Raw genomic sequence first — 16753 nt, forward strand, 5'->3', positions numbered from 1 at the left:
ATGTGCAACGAGTTTCTATTATCTTCTAATCTCTGCTAACGTATTTACTAATTCGTTGAAATGTTTGCGTTGTACTTTCGCATTTACAATGTTATACTTTGTAGCGTACTAATTTTATGGCTATGAATTAAGTGACAAACAAATCTATTTATTTCCTGACGATAAATATACGCAATACTTCAACCGCTAATTAATTAAAATCTCAAAATTCTCATCTCATATAACAACCATACAAATCGAACGCTAAAATTTGAAGAATTCTAAGTATATATGTTCAGCTTTACCTGCTCGTTTTCTTGCCTGAGGAGTTTTGAAGAGGAAAAGAAACTAGATTAATTTTATAGGCACAGAGTATGGCATGTTGTGTAAGAATTAATTATACGACACGTATCTCGGCAATTCACACAACTTAACAACTGCTAATAAGCACAAACTCCTCAGGCTAATACGATCATATGCGTATATTATCCTCCGCAATTAGTCGAAATCAAATTTAAAAGAAATATTTTCAACAGCAATTGTTTCTTCATTATTTTATATTTCAAAAAAATTTTCGCGAGATCATACATTTGACTTATTTAATTAATTGAGAAAGCATTTAACATAGTTTGTCTCAATCAGCAATTGATCAATCTTAATTAATTTAATGTGACAAAATATAATCATTTAAAAGAGTGAGAAAAGATTCTTGAATAATTCCAAGAATATTATTTTGCTACAACGTGAGAATAAACCAACCTGACGGTAGCGTGGGAGTCCGAGCCGGAGCTGGAGGCAGCAGAGGGTTGATCGGTGGTTGGTGAGGGACGGGACACGGTCAGCGCCGGGGGTTGCAGGTCCTCATGGGTTCCAGTGGCGCCGGAGAGTAACAGCAGAGGAAGATTCGGGAACAGCCACGCCGAAGCGGTGCCGAGTTCGCTGAGATCGCTGGCGTCGCTGGCCCTGGAGGACTTGCGGCTACTGGCCCGGCTCCCCCGGTGCACGTGCAGCAGAGCTGACAGCTTACCGCTCCATCCACCCCCGCCCCTACCGTCCATACCACTCGGACTTGAAGTCTGCGTCTGCGAGTCCACCTCCTGAGCAATTCTTTCGCGCTCCTTCTTCATTCTGCGCGTACGTCGAGATTATGTAACATATTGACAGATGAGATAAAATTTTCATATTATAAATGTTATTACTAATGAATATTATTATTTGTAATATTACCGTTTTGAATTTTAGCTTTGCTATTATAGATTGAAATTAACTAAAGAATAATCGTCTCTTTATATGAGAAGCTACTTAATTTCTACAAAAAATATCATGTATCCAATAAAAAGGTAGTCATACTCACGCAATGTACTCCCTTATGGTGCGCTGAATTAACCTGGCAGCTTTGTCTTGCCGCTTCCAAATTCTCGTGGAAGACACTATCTCCAACTCTTTTCTGGTCGGAAACTGCTTCTTGAACTTGACGTCCATTTGCTCCTGCAGCTTCCTGAAGTCGTCTGATTCCTCGACGTGTCCAAGAACGTGCTTGACGAGCGCGTGTAGGATGTCCAGACAATGAATCTTGTTACCCCTTGCGATGGGAAGATTAAAGCTGACCAACGCTACTACGTTAGGCTTTGATATCCCCAGCGGTGGGTCCAGGCTCGCTATAAAGTCGCTCAACTGCGAGAAGCTGATAAATTGCGTTGCATGCGGATCATACCTAGAAAAATAAAATTTTAATTCAGTTGCGGCGAGATTGTCATCGTAATACCATTTAATTTCTATCACTTTTCTATTAAATTAGCATTTTTCAAGACATATGGTTGAATAATTTCGAATACTTTATATACGACTTATCGAATAAAGAATTCTTCTTCAGAACAGTAAGGAGAATAATATCTTACTTCGACCATCGGATGTAAAACATCTCTAAGTCATCCTCGACGATGCCAATCTCCTCCTCTTGATGAGCTTGATTGAAATTCTCTAAGATGATGGCAATGTACATGTTAATGACTATCATATAGCTGATAATGATGAATGACGTGAAGTACGTGATCGCTAGCAAGGGATATCCGCAATCTCCGTTCATCTGTCGGCTGTTCGGAGTGGGATCGCATTCAGGTGGTTGCACCATCAGCGATTCCAACACGTCGTTCCATCCAGCCGAAGTCATCAAACGGAACAGCAGCTGCATACTTCTACCAAAGGTTTCGAAGTTCACCTATGAAGCAAGATATTAAGTTTCACAAATTATTATTAGAATAATAAACTAAAAATATTTTTTTCCTAAGTCCTACGAATATATAAATTGAAGTAAATCGAAAAGATCTTTCTCTATACCTCAGAATGCACAAATATAATCTTATTGAAAAAAAAAAGACATAATAAGATTAATGACAATAACATAAAATAATATAAATAAAAATAACATAATAAAAACTCTACGTTATTTAAGACTTAATATTAAGCAAGTAAGTATTCTATAACTGTCCATACTGACCATATCGTCCAATGCGCCTTGTTTCCTGACATGCCCGAAAACAGACATGCCGATGATAGCATAGATAAACGTGATCAGAGCCAGTAGGGCCCCAATGTTGAAGAGCGCTGGAAGACTGACGACAAGGGCGAAGAGCAACTTGCGGATACCTTTCGCAGCTTTAATGAGCCTCAAGATTCTGCCGATTCTGAACACCCTCACGACTCGCAAGAGCGTCGGGGACACAGGGAAGTCTATCATGATGTCTTCCATCAGAATACCCAGGATGGACGCCAACACAAGCACGAAGTCGAACAGATTCCACGGCACGGTGAAGTAATGATAACGTAGACCTACTATTTTGACGATCGCCTCCAGGCCGAAAACAGTCGTGAAAAACGCGTTCGACACTTCGAGGACGAAGAAGATGGGATGTGGCTGATTGTAATGCTCGATCCCCATCGTCAGCATGTTGAGAAATATCAAAACGAAGATAGCTATTTCGAATCTGGAAAGTCATACAAAAGATCAGATCGTATTCCCTCTTGCGATAAATTTGCAGATCGCTCAACAATTAATTGTTATTCTTCTTGCAGTGTCAAAGCAGCGCATGCACGTTTAACATTTGTGCGGTGAAAGTGACGTAAATAGTGTCCGCTGGCGGAACAAATATGATATTTAACTTTAGCATTCATTCGTTTTCCTTAAATAGTCGAAACAGAATAGTCTCTCGGAAAAGGGGCAGCGACATAAATAATCTTAATTGTGTCAAATATGTCAATCTTAAATCACAAATCTCAACTGCAAATCGTGTCAGTTGTCTATTTAAATCGTGACAAAAATATGTGTTATATGTAACGGCATGTCTATAAACGTACAACCGTAAAAGCTTGATTAAAGTAGTGGGATTTTTACTCGTAATTCACGAGACTATTGTAATAATTCTATATTCCGCTACTGTGCAGCTAATTTTACATTTGCATGGATTTTACGAGAAGAGAAAGTATATCTAAACCCCGCGTGTGCAGAATTATAAAGTTACGACGTTTAGGTAAGCTCCCACAGCTTATCTCGTCTATTATGCACAATTGTATCACTATATATCGACATTGTGTATCTACAATTTAGAGAGGCGGCGGGCGTTAATGTCCTGTGGGTATTGATTTCCCATTACTCCGAGAAACGGATTGTAGAGTCGCGACATTTATCTTCCGCGGTGTCTTGCCTCCCCTGGAAACTGAAAAGAAAATTCACGCACTGTGTCACGGCGATTTGTATACATATTACAAGATGCTCGCACAGGTTCGAGCAGAAAAATGTTACTGTACGAAAAATAGATATATGTAAACTATCTACTATTGAATCGGCAAATCTGGTAACTAAGAATATAGAAAAGAAAAGATTTTGATCTGCGTTATAATATAATTCATTGATCTTAAAAAATTATATGTAATATTATTTAGAGATTTTTTATTTTTGGACATTTTTACATATGTTAGTAAATAAAAAATAATCTGGATTGTACAAAAATAAAACTTTCTACGAATTAATATATAGTTGATAAGAAAATTATACGCGTAGTATATATAAAGCTGTTGAAAAAATAGGTCGATTAAATTAAAAAACTTTCAAAATGCAGAAAAATACATTTCTTTTTACCTCAACTTTTTGCGATCTAAAGTTGTCTTCTTATTGTTGATGAATAAAGACAAAGATATTAATAGATTTTGTAGATCGCTTCTAATATAGAAAACTGATCAATGTTTAAACGCTTCTTCTTTCGTCAGTTTTCTTGTTTATTATTTGAAAGTTGTTGACCACCGGTGATAATAACGGTAGCAATCTGCGAGAACCTATCTATACGATCTTGATTGCAAATCTCAATAAAATACAATAAATACATGGATGGGAATCCTGTGAAACACGCATCCAAGCACAGCGGCGTGAGCAACGAAGAGGTGCACAGTCGTAGCTTTGAAACTACTCTATTAATAACAATTTGCGGCACAGACATCTGCTCGTGTTAAACCGTTAACAACCACGCGAATTGCCGTGAAGCAGTTTGATATACTTGGCAAGGCCATATTTATTGTTGGAGACAACAAATATTTACTTATTAATATGAAATATTAATTAATATACCAAAAATGAAGAGTAAAGAATCGCTTGCTTGCTAATGATTTAATTTGAGATATCTGTAAATTGCAAGGGAAATATACACCTGCCGCATTGCTCGCGATGCACTGCGATCGAACGCGTGCTGCACAGTACGACCGCCATATCAAACTCGCATGATACCCTTTTACGTCATTTCGACCACACCATTTCTATACATTCATTACGTTATATTGCAACGAATAACACACACGTGCATTTAATTGCGTAAAAAAAAGCCAGATTAATACTTTGGCACCAAACAATTGCCTCGAATTAGATGGAAAAAGTTAATACGCAAGATTCTAAACAATGTGTACATATACAACTGTTAAGCTACATCGCAATGATGATAATTTTATAAATATATTCTTACTATATAAATCAAAAATTTTATTAGATAACAAAATTTCTTATAGAGAAAAATGAGTTGAATAATTTTAATAAAAAAATGACTTTATAAAGAAATCGATATCGTAGTAGAGAAATAATACCTATAAAAATTATAAATATGTTACATAAAATTAAAAAAAACTATACTTAAAAAGATAAAGATAAAGTTATTTCCCGATTAAAATAATTGAGTTACGGTTTAACTATAATAATGCTTTTTGCAAAGAAAACTTGCAAAGATTTTTAACTGTCACAAGATTTATAAAGAATAAAGTTGGTTGCTAAAGTGTTATTAATAACATCAATTTGTATGACCATCAACATAAACAATTATAAGCAACACAATTCTTTGCTCAAAGTGTCAGTGTGCTTCTTTTTGCCACATAGAATCATACAATTACCTGCGAGAATTGGACAGGTCGTAGAACATTGCGAGAAATTGGTTCAGCGGACGTTTTATAACTTTTTGTGGCTTTTTACGGCCGAGTTTTTTCATGGCAGTGTAGTAGTGTTTTTGACTTTCGGTCAAAAACATTTCTAACACCCCACCTTCGTACTGAAAGAAAAATCGTTGTTCCATTATTCTAGAATTCAATCACAAAAATCTTATAAGAATCCGTAAAAAAAACATACGCATATTGCTACGTATATTAAGAAATAATATACTTAATAATAAGTTTAAATACTTTTATCAATCATTAAATATCAAGTGTTAAATAAGATTTAGTATCAAAGATACGTTTCTTTAAAATTGTTAAGAAATAATTTCGCATGAACATTTTAAGCTAATAAAGTTATATCTATTAACAAATCATTTTCTTTATTTTATATATCAAACTTTTTGTGATTATATAACGCAAATAATTACTCTTGTTTTGATAAAATGGACTATCTCTCACGCGACGAAGAATAGAATATTTTAAAGATTAAGATTTCACCAGACCATCGCTCACCTTTTTCTTCAGCATGTTGAAATTGTCTATGATCACTCCAATGAAGAGATTGAGCGTGAAGAATGAACCGCAGACGATAAATATGACGAAATAGATATAGGCCCAGAGATTCGCCTCTCTCTGCGGTTGCAGATCCACCCCCCTCGCGTCCACAGCGTCTTCCATCACTTCCATCCATCCCTCGAAGGTTGCCACTTGAAACAAAGCCAGGTAGGCGAGGCCAACGTGATCGAAACTGATCTTACTATTCTCCCAAGAGTAGTTCTTGTTGAAACACTCCTCCTTAGTGTTCACTATCTAAAATTGAAATAATTGTGTCAGAAAAATGATTAATCCTGAATTAATATTGAATAATGATTAAATTGATATATTAACTTGTATCGTTCATGAAAAATATTATTATTGCCAAAATTTGATTGTCATAATTAAAACAAACAATGTGCATAATTTATATAATGAAATTGATACTGGAACATCATTACTGGATAATGAAACTGATGTTGCTTCATAAAAGCCAATGTAATACGTACGACTACTAATTTCCAATCTAAATATTTTAATGTTATTATCTAATTAAAAAATTATATTATAGTTGATTATAATAAATTTAGATCTGTGTCTGAATATAGTTTACTCTCTCCCTCGTACCGTCCTCCTTGATAATCGGATCTGAATAAAGTGACACTCACCGAAATATCCAGCATTTCTCCGTACTCGTCGATGCACTTGAAGAACTTGCCGCCGAAGAACTGGACGCCCATTATCGAAAAAATAAGCCAGAACACGAGACAGACGAGGAGCACGTTGAATATACTAGGTATCGCATACATCAACGCGTTCACTACGATCTGTGAGCCGGGAAGAAAAATCCTCTCAATGATACGCAACAATCGCGTTCACATATTGTGTCGTTCGTGTTTCAAACGTACTTTCGTAGATTTTTTTGTCTACGCAATATTTACCCTCATGCCTTGCCATCTCGAGATCGCCCTCAGCGGCCTCAGGGCGCGTAGTGTCCTCAGTGATCGTAATACTTTAAGGTTCTCATTTTCTTCTATCAAAAGGCTAAACATAGATACCTGTTCGAGAAAAAGCGTAATTTATTTACAATATATCTTATTAAACGCACGTGAAGAAATTCATGCAATTAGATTCTTAAATTCTGACAAACAAAATTTTAAATAATGTCTTTGCATTTAATATTTGCGTACAATAATGTACGAGTTTTAAGAGTAGTCTAATAATTATTATAAACATAATTGTGCTCGAGCGTTTTAAAAAATATATCAAGAGTGAAGATATATGTACGCATGTAGAAAATTAAAATAAAATAAAGTTTGTCACATTTGACTTTTAATTGAAATAATCCGAAAATTTCTATTTGTATATTGTATTTATTGTGCAGTTGAGAGAATTACAAATAAATATTTAATTAATGAAATTCTTATGCAAAGAGAGTAACGAATAAATTGTGCAGGAAATTAAATTTACAAGCTACACTGAGCAAGCAAACACGCAAACTACATATGCATGAAAAGAATTAAGACATTCATTCTTTTTATGTTTCTGAAGGCACTGCATGTAATTCTTGTATTATAATGCATACAGCGACATATCTTAAAATCATAATATATATAAGTAAACGTCAGCTTATATTTGTTAATATATAACACATATATAACACATATTATTTTTAAGACTTTCTTTACAAATGCAAACACTAATTTATCAGAGATCAGAAAATATTTTATTAATGTAGTCATGTTTTAACAGATTCCTCTTATTTGACTGACTTGTTAATTATTTTTTTCATGCATATGTGAGTTTAATTAATAATGCAAACATTATTCATCTGGTAATCCATGTATAATTAATAAAAAAGTAATATACGTGTATAACATGCGTTTGCGGTAAATATAAATATATTTTAAATTAATGCGATACAAATGGAAGCGTATACATGTAACTTTCAACATACCTGGATCCACGGGACCACACATAAAACACATAAAAAGGGAACACGGAAACAACGTTCAAACAATTATCACGCGTGTTTCATCCAATATGATTTCAATAATTTTATCTTATCATATTCACAAGTTGAACCATCTAAGTTTGCGGCATAAAATAATTATTACAATGTTCATTATCAGCATAAACTTAAGAAGTTGCTGAATAAAAAACTTACAAATCATTAAAAGTTTCGAAAAGAATGCGCATATTAACTTGATTTATATTTTGCACCATTTAACGACGTACAACAAACATTTTATAATTCTCGTTAACAATAAAAATTGCAAGTTTTTATAAAGTTATTTATAAAGTTAGATGGCTCATCCTGAATACAAATACATAATATTTGGAGGCAAGCAAAGGAATCGACAAACACATTTCATGCCACACGTATGCGATCGCACACAGTTTTGCATTTTACATCGACTGGGCGCAAGACTCTGATCGTACTTACGAAAACGATTATAAAATCCAGGATTGTCCAGAAACTGGTGAAGTATTTACAGAAGCCTAGGGCTAGCCATTTCAGGAGCATCTCGACGCTGAAAAGTGCGCAGAAGCCAAGATTGGTCCAATAGAGAAGCTTCTTCAAAAAAGGATTGTCGTCTAAGTAGATGTCCTCGAAGCACAGCGTTATGGAAGATGCGAAAATTAAAACTAGGATCATCCATTCGAAAGCGGGCGTGTCCACGACCGACAGGACGACCGTACGAACTCTTATCCACTTCTTGCCGAGATCCGTGGCGAGGCAACGATTGATACAGCTACACCTAAACAATCATATCGAGCATTATTCCAATTGTAATCTAAATATTTAATGAAACCAAATAAGCAAACAACTAATCAACTAAGAATCCTGAATTCGTATTCTTATGAAGTGGGAGTTCTTAAAATATAATTTTCGATCTGATTTTGATTTTCGTCATAAATAATTAAAGTGGATATGCAACGTACGTCTTCATTTTATATGTTAAAATGCCGATAAAACTAGAAATGCATCTTACTTCTGGTAGCAGTGCTGGGGAAGGCAATCAAGCGGCTCCTTGTGCGGCTTGTTCCTGCCGAACCCGGGAAACGAGCCCATCCCGTCGATATATCTTCCCTTACTGTCTCTTCTACCTCCGACCGTGAGTTCGTCCACGTAACTCACGAGGGCATGCCAGGGCCTTTTCGCTATGTTCTCGTCGTTTTGAATGATCGGCTTCTCCTCCGGCAGCATGGCTACTTCCTCGTCCGGGTTAACGTCCTTCAGCACTTCCAGCTCTATACTCTCCTCCGGATTGGTCTCGTTGCTGTTGCCCTTCTCGGTCAGCTTCTTGTTCTCCTTGACCGTCTCCTGACTGCTCTGACTACAGTAGGTGGTGAGAGTAGCCTGACGATAGATCGGGTCGTACGTGAAGACCGGCTGATTGAGACTCTCCTGATACGATTTATTATAAATATTGTCTTTGGGAAGGCTCAGCACGGTTTCCTTTATCGCGTACTTCTCCTTGTCGGACTTATCCATCACCTCGCGCACGATCTGCTCCAGCCGGATATTTTTCTCGTTCTCGGAATTCTCCTTCTGATGCTTCTGCTTACGCACGATCGACCGTATGCGGTCAAACGAACGCGCGAGCTTCGACTCATCGCGGACCTCCTCTTTCTTCTGCTTCAGCTCCTCGGAATTGAAGCTGTTGAGCAACAACGCCAAGAAGAGGTTGAGGACCATAAAGTTGCCCATTACCAGAGCCGGCAGGAATATCGCGAAGCACGTACCCGGCCCGTCGTCCCTTTCCGCACGCATGCAGTCCCACAGCGGCTCGATCCACTCGCCGCATAGAATGCGGAATATCATCATAAACGAATGGAAGAAATCGTTGAAGTTCCATCGCGGCACCGGATCCGGATAGAACTTGTCCAGGGTGTAATCTTTGCTAAACAACTGCATCCCGATCACAGCGAATATGTAGATCACGATCAGCAGCACGAAGGTCAGATTACCGAGCGCGCCTATCGTAGAGATGATGATGCTGAGGAGGACCTTCATCGTCGTCCAGGATTGCGCGAGCTTTAGAACGCGTAACAATCTGAGACCACGTATCACCGATAGACCGTCCACTAGCTCGAACGTTAAATCGATAAGCGACGCAGAAACGATGATCAAGTCGAAGTTGTTCCAGCCATTGTTGAAAAAGTCCTTACTCAACGCCAGGAGCTTCAGGAAGCATTCGAACGTAAAGATACTGGTGAACACCTTGTTGCCGATGTTGAGCGCCTGCCGTATTGACTCGCTCATGCCATGATGCTCCATCGCCAGAAAGCCGGTGTTCAAGACGATGCAGAGGGTGATCATTAGTTCAAACAGGGGATCTCTCACCACCTTAACGTAAATTATATATATTCTGCGATTTGTTTTCATGTCACAAAACAAGATTACGGAAAGATAGTTTTTCAATTTATGTGCAAACAATTTGATTCCTTATTAACTTAATATTAAGAATTTCTCTTTTTACAAATTAGAAATTTATTATATAATATATTATATATAAATATAAAAGTAATTTATTACTATACAATTTTTATTCTTTTTAAATTAAAGTAAAAAAAAAAAAAAAAAAATTAAGTAAAAATAATAAATGTCCAGATATTGCTATCACGTTTGGAAATAACGTTCTGTAATCCTAAAAATTGAATTAGTGAAACGTGACGAAGGACGAAGTAAATCCTAATATGATTACGCGCCTCGAAAAACTATCTCGTGTGGGTAGAACCAGGTCAACGTTAAGTATGTTTTACTTTGGTCCGATGCTAATTAGTGGTCGTTTATTTAGGCCAATCACACCTAATTTGTAACTAACCCGGATCAATTTTAAGATTTTAGAAAAGCGGGTATCAATAAATTTACCTTATACAGACAGTTCTGAAATCTCAGCCATCCTTCATAATCAACGCAGCATTGAATACACTTATCGCAGTTTCTATCTGGAAGATCATCTGTAATTACATAATACGTTATTTTATCTTTAACGTACATTTAACAAATCTAGATATTTTTAATTTAATAAAATAATATACTAAAAATAAAATTATAATGCCTCATTCGCGGAATATACAAATAGTGTACTATAATACAGCTAATTTTGGATAAATAATGCAGTCCATGCGCTATTATTATCTATTGCAAGCTTTGAATATTAAGTATTTTAATGAATTACAGAATTATATGTAATTTTAAAAAACAAATATTAATTGATTTTAATTAAAAATATATTGCACACAGTTTGTATATATGGTTAAACAAAACATGGCGTTAAATTAATTAGAGGACAAATTTTAATCCGCCAATTCAGTTATATAAAATAACTCGTGCAACAAATATCTATCGTAACTTTGAAACATTCAACATTGAGAATCATGAATTTTAATCAAATCACAATAACAATATTGGAAAAGAGAGGTTGACAAATTTTTCCACAGTATCTCTATTGGGGAAAAATCAACTTCAAAAATTGATCCAAAAATATTTCAAGCTGTTAATTCAATTACTAGTAATATTATTTCAATAAACAAACGCTGTCAGCATGCCGTAGTTCTCGCTCACCTAAAACTACAATATGCGACAGGTACTCTGGCGGCAGCGCGTACATATGTTTCTTGGTTTTGACCCCGTTGCACTTGAGCACTCGAATCTCCCGATTGCCAGTCCTCACCGACACGGTGACCGGCGCCGGTGGGCAATCCGGGCGCATTTGTTGGGCTGGTTGGACCCTGCCGTGTTCCCTCGGGGATTTCTCCTGCGACTTCTCGACGCGATGTTCCCGCTTGTCATGTTCCTCGGCGGACGTGACATCGTCGCCGTCGTGGTCATCCACCACCCCGGAGTCATCCAAAGACGACTGTTGATTGCTATTGTTGCTGGCTTGCCTGGAGTGCAACATACCCCGATTCGGCGCCAGCCGGTGAACCGTATTGGGTTCCGGCGGTCTGGGACTAATGTTCTGAAGCGGCAAATGGCAAGGCCGTACACTGGAGTGCCTGGGACTTGGACTCGGACTAGGTGTAATGGATCTGCAATAGAATTCAACGTTATACTTCTGAAGAAATTTAATGTTTAAATTCAATGTATATATATATATATATAAAACACTATCCTATCCTGTACAAAGATATCTAAGCGAGAAATATTGAGTTTTAAGAATGCATATATATAGCTAATATTATTTTTATATTTAATATTTGACAGCAGCTTTTTCTTTAATTTTTCATGTTACAGAATATCCAGAGAAATATTATTCAACTGAGATTATTTTGAGATTATTTTCTTCTATTTCTATATCATTCTATATATAATTTTCATAACTACTTAATTCACAGTGTGATAGACGTTTAAGTTCCTAATCGCTACGCGATCTAGCAAACTGCAATTTTAAAGGGCTAGGATCGTACCGGACGAATCAACGATTATTCGAAGCATTAGACTAATTAGACTAATTAGACTCGGGACTGTATGGAGTTGCAGCTAGGTTCTACGCGCGATCGATGCTTATAATAATGACATTAACTCTGGGAATACCCAGGCACTTCCTGATTGTATGTATTACTAAATCAGGTCATTCCAGGTAGTGTTAAAATTTAATAACTCAAAGAAAGTTTGTAATTTATTGTTAAAATTTGTTGATCGATGTATTAGAAACTTATAAAAAATATAATGCAAGATAAAAAAAGATTTAAATAAAATTAATTTTTTATAATAAGATTGTTACAATTACCTATAAATTATAAAAGAAAATAGTTTTGTGTCATTCAGGAAGTAAAGCCCTTTTTGATTTATGTGACAATTAATTTCTTCAAATTAATAATAAACAATCGTTATTCTTTTTTTCTAGTTTCTTTAATCAAGATGGAGTCTAGTTTCTGTCAAAACAAAAAATCGGAGTACCAACAATTCAAATCAATAATTATAAACAATTTTAATTATAAGCAATTAAAATAAAAAATTAATGCATTAATTTTTACAGGTGCAAATAAATAACAAAATTTTATCCTCTAATTCATTTTAAATAAACTTTAATTTAACAATATTATAATATATTGGAAAATTAGCTACAAGTAATTAAATAAAAAGCGTTCGAATCGATAAAAGAAACCGTAGATGAGAAGACAGTAGCGATAATTCTGAGATAAATTGTACAAAGTTCGTTGGCATATGAATTCTATATTGTATGGCCTACCATTGTGAGATTGCAAGGCAAGCACATTTCCCTTCTTTTCTTTTATTACAGTTTCTTGGAAATGAGAGCGTTTACGATGTTTCTTTCTTTCTTTCTGTCTTTCCAGAACCAGCTTGCTGCAGTTTAACGACTTCGCAGCAAGCTGCATTATATATATAAAAACGTATATATACATACGTATATATGTATACGGGTGTTTTAGATATTACTTTAACCTCCCGTATACGATAAATGCACGAAAGCACTGAATACTTTTAGCGCGGAGATGCTGACAGGATTAAGACCGCTTTCGTTACACTTACTACAACTTTTTACTTAAAAAGCAAATATGCACATGACAATATATTTTAATTTTTCCACTCATAGTTTTGCTACAAAGCGTTATTTTCTTCGAATAAAAGTAAAAACAAAAAATGTCTCCTTAATTTCTTCATTTATAAAAGCTTTATACGTGAATCAACATTTAAACATTTTCATTTATATTTTTTCAAGCATTAAAAAAAGCTAAAAGCATTTCTTTTATATAATTCTCAGTAATTTCTTTTTTTAAAGAAAAAATGTTTTAATTTTAAACATAAACAACTTTGGATGTGGTTTGTATTTAGCATTTTCTCAGTTAAACAAGACTAAAAAACCCTATTTTATTCATATGACTCAGTAAATGTGCACGACATGCGTGTCTGATAACAACGGTCGTGACAAATCGAGCCGTAAAAAAGTCGGTCGTAAATACGGATATAGAAACCTGCTGCGTGCACCACCGTTTTTCTCCTGACCGGCGCTGCTCCTCCCGCGTTTTCTTCTACGCGTCTTCTTCCTCGTATAACTGCTGAGCAAGACTCCTTTACGGGCGTCTATCCTTTTCTGTTTATCTTTCGTCAGTGTCTTAATGTTAATTTTCGACGGATCGAAACTGAACGTCGAATCCTCACGATGATCCGTCAAGTCTTTCCTTCGTTCCTGCACACGAAAATACTCGGCTACATGTAGACAGGGTCATAAAAGGCGTGATAAAAATGATAAACGATCGACATATATTATTGTTGTGCATTATTAGTTTAGTGCATTATAGAAGTCAACATAACTCTGTTTTACTTATTTTTCGAGTGGTGTTCTCGAATTAATATTTCGCAGTAGTATTTCGAAATTCAGCTTTAAAGTATAAAATATGGGTGTACATACATAAAAATTCGAAATGGATAGCATACCTCGTTCGTAATCTCGGCTTCTTCTTCATAACTCAACGCCACGACGGCCAGCATCAAGTTTAGCAGATAAAATGATCCAAAGAAAACGACGACTGTGAAGAACGTGACGCTAATAGGTCCGCATGCCGACAACACCTGTTTCCGCGAAACTTTATTTATCATTTTTATAACGAATGGCCCTATGAAATATTTATGACAACAAATATGACATACGCTGAAATATTTCTGATATAATATTTTTCTGGATGATGCAACTATCTCAATTTCACTCGCAAAAAATATAAATTTCAATTTATGTATGTGATATCCGATAACCACTGTTCAACAAAAAATTAAATTTTTTTTAACATTCTTTTTGCAACTTTTCTAAAATTCTGACATAGTAGAGCAATTTGGTAAACAGTAATTATATTCAAAACCCGGGAAACGATTATCTTCATTTTCGTGCATTTTTTTATTAAACAGTTTTTTATTAAACGTTAAATTCGCTCCTCCACTAATTTCCTTGAATTGTTCGTTTAATATAAATTCAGAGAAAACCAGGTCAAAACGAATAGCGAATTTTATGTAATTTTGTGTGAAAGACACATTGTAGAAATTTGGAAGCACGAAAAAGCGTACGACTGTTGCTACAATTCCCAATTTATGCCGCGAGACGAACAAAGAAAAATCTTTCAGACGGCGACCTTGTTGTAGACGTCCTCCCAGTAATCCAAGGTAATCAGTTGAAAGGTTGTGAGCATCGACCACAGGAAATTATCGAAGTTGGTGTAACCGTGGTTTGGATTAGGGCCAACGCAGAGACAAGTGTAGCTCTCGTTGCAGTGTCTGGAAAATAGGTAAGACCCACATTGCCGACGCTGCAATATCCGTGATAGCCGTGAGAACGTTTCAAGTGTCCGCAGTATATCATCTAGTGTGGAAATATTACTCGCTTCTAGCCTTTACCGCGTTAGTATTCACGCCCAGTCCGTGCAATTATCAACTACCCTGCATTTGTTGGGCAAGTATAATTAACGCCTCATTATTTTGAAAAATTGACATTGTAAAATCACAACTGTTCAACTCTTGTCATCATGTTCTGCAACGTTTTCACAATCAGACAAAAAATATGTATTTATCGTCTTGGCCTCATTATTCATTCATTCTTTTTTCACGCAACGTTCTTTACATGATTAAAAGATAATAATAATTATCGAAATCTGGATGTTTTAAAATATTTGGATTTCAAATATGAAAAAAGGCAAAATTCGACGTAAAACATCCATGAAAAATTGTCATAAGCGTAGTATTTCCTCGGTCGGCCGAGTTCTTTCCAGGAATGTCATCGAAATAAGTGCAAAGAAACCGTTAGCCCGGACGTATCGATCGAATGAAAAGCCTACTTTCCGCGGGACACCGCACCGACACCGAAAGAGCGCTGTAAAGTTCGTGAGCCGCCGTAAAGCAGTAAGGCTTTTGCAAACTTATTTATATGAGCCAAACGAATTCCGTCGCGCATACGTGCGCCCGGTGTAATCATTTGGGGAATGGATGCTCGCCGAAAATCGATGAATATAGATATGCTCTCGCGCACGTTCGCTAGAGTGCACGAAATAAACCGATCGGACGAATGGCACGCTCGCGAGATCGAGTATAACCGGATATTATAATGGAAATATCCTTACGTCGCTCGTGATTAACTGGCAGCTATGAGAAATGATCGTGTAATATCGTCGGTGATTATCTGTAACAGCTCCCTGACGATTTTACATAATCGCCGATAATCAACGGGTGATTTATGTCTTATCGAGAACGAGCAGTATTATGTTTCTGGAACTCGACGTTGGACGCAATTCGCCGAATACACGTTTTGCAGCGCGTGATGAAACACGTTACGAAAGCGGAATCATTTTTATGGACAAACCAATCCCCATTTAAACGTAATTCTCTATTTAAATATCTAAATTGTGTGGTGCGAAAGGATAACTATAAAATTCTCAAAACTACACGATCTATATTTTTCAACAGCATTAGCGATCTATTTCACAATAATTCTGTTACTTTAATAATGAGACAAACAGGTTTATTAAAACAAGAGAATTACGTATTAATACTGTTATTGAATCAACAATACTATTTTCAATTAAATTACTGCCAGTTATTTCTATTAATATATTTTGTTTTCGTTTGTTTTTCTTGTTTTCGTCCATTAATTTTCTTTCCAAGAAGCCGTGAAATTTCTGTGACTGAAAACTAGTTCTCTTTGCAAACGCTTTACTTGACGTCGGGCAAATCTTTCCACAGCGTGGGATAAAATTTCCGTCGGGGTGTCGAAAACTTCTTCGACTGCTCCAGTACCGAGAAGAATGAACGTGACGTTGA

General features: G+C 36.0%; 1 protein-coding gene across 3 annotated transcripts in view; it reads right to left on the reverse strand.

The window, feature by feature from the left end:
• Positions 1-16753, reverse strand: part of LOC143908279 (sodium channel protein 60E) — a 93695-nt gene that overhangs the window by 10874 nt on the left and 66068 nt on the right. For 2 of the 3 annotated variants that reach the window (XM_077425798.1, XM_077425807.1), the window contains exons 6-20: positions 15076-15217; positions 14390-14524; positions 13927-14141; positions 11552-12018; positions 10856-10944; positions 8973-10330; positions 8423-8738; positions 6918-7034; positions 6645-6803; positions 5956-6252; positions 5404-5558; positions 2477-2963; positions 1878-2197; positions 1334-1693; positions 739-1107 (exon numbers count right to left, since the gene is read on the reverse strand). In XM_077425798.1, the coding sequence (XP_077281924.1) occupies positions 739-1107; positions 1334-1693; positions 1878-2197; positions 2477-2963; positions 5404-5558; positions 5956-6252; positions 6645-6803; positions 6918-7034; positions 8423-8738; positions 8973-10330; positions 10856-10944; positions 11552-12018; positions 13927-14141; positions 14390-14524; positions 15076-15217 (4986 nt within the window). Of the gene's footprint in view, positions 1-738; positions 1108-1333; positions 1694-1877; positions 2198-2476; positions 2964-5403; positions 5559-5955; positions 6253-6644; positions 6804-6917; positions 7035-8422; positions 8739-8972; positions 10331-10855; positions 10945-11551; positions 12019-13926; positions 14142-14389; positions 14525-15075; positions 15218-16753 lie in introns of those variants that run through there. The other variant, XR_013260095.1, reaches the window with a different exon arrangement.

Source organism: Temnothorax americanus, unplaced genomic scaffold (genome assembly GCF_048541705.1).
Source record: "Temnothorax americanus isolate GAGA-0224 unplaced genomic scaffold, ASM4854170v1 Scaffold11, whole genome shotgun sequence".
In the NCBI taxonomy this organism is placed as follows: Eukaryota; Metazoa; Arthropoda; class Insecta; order Hymenoptera; family Formicidae; genus Temnothorax; species Temnothorax americanus.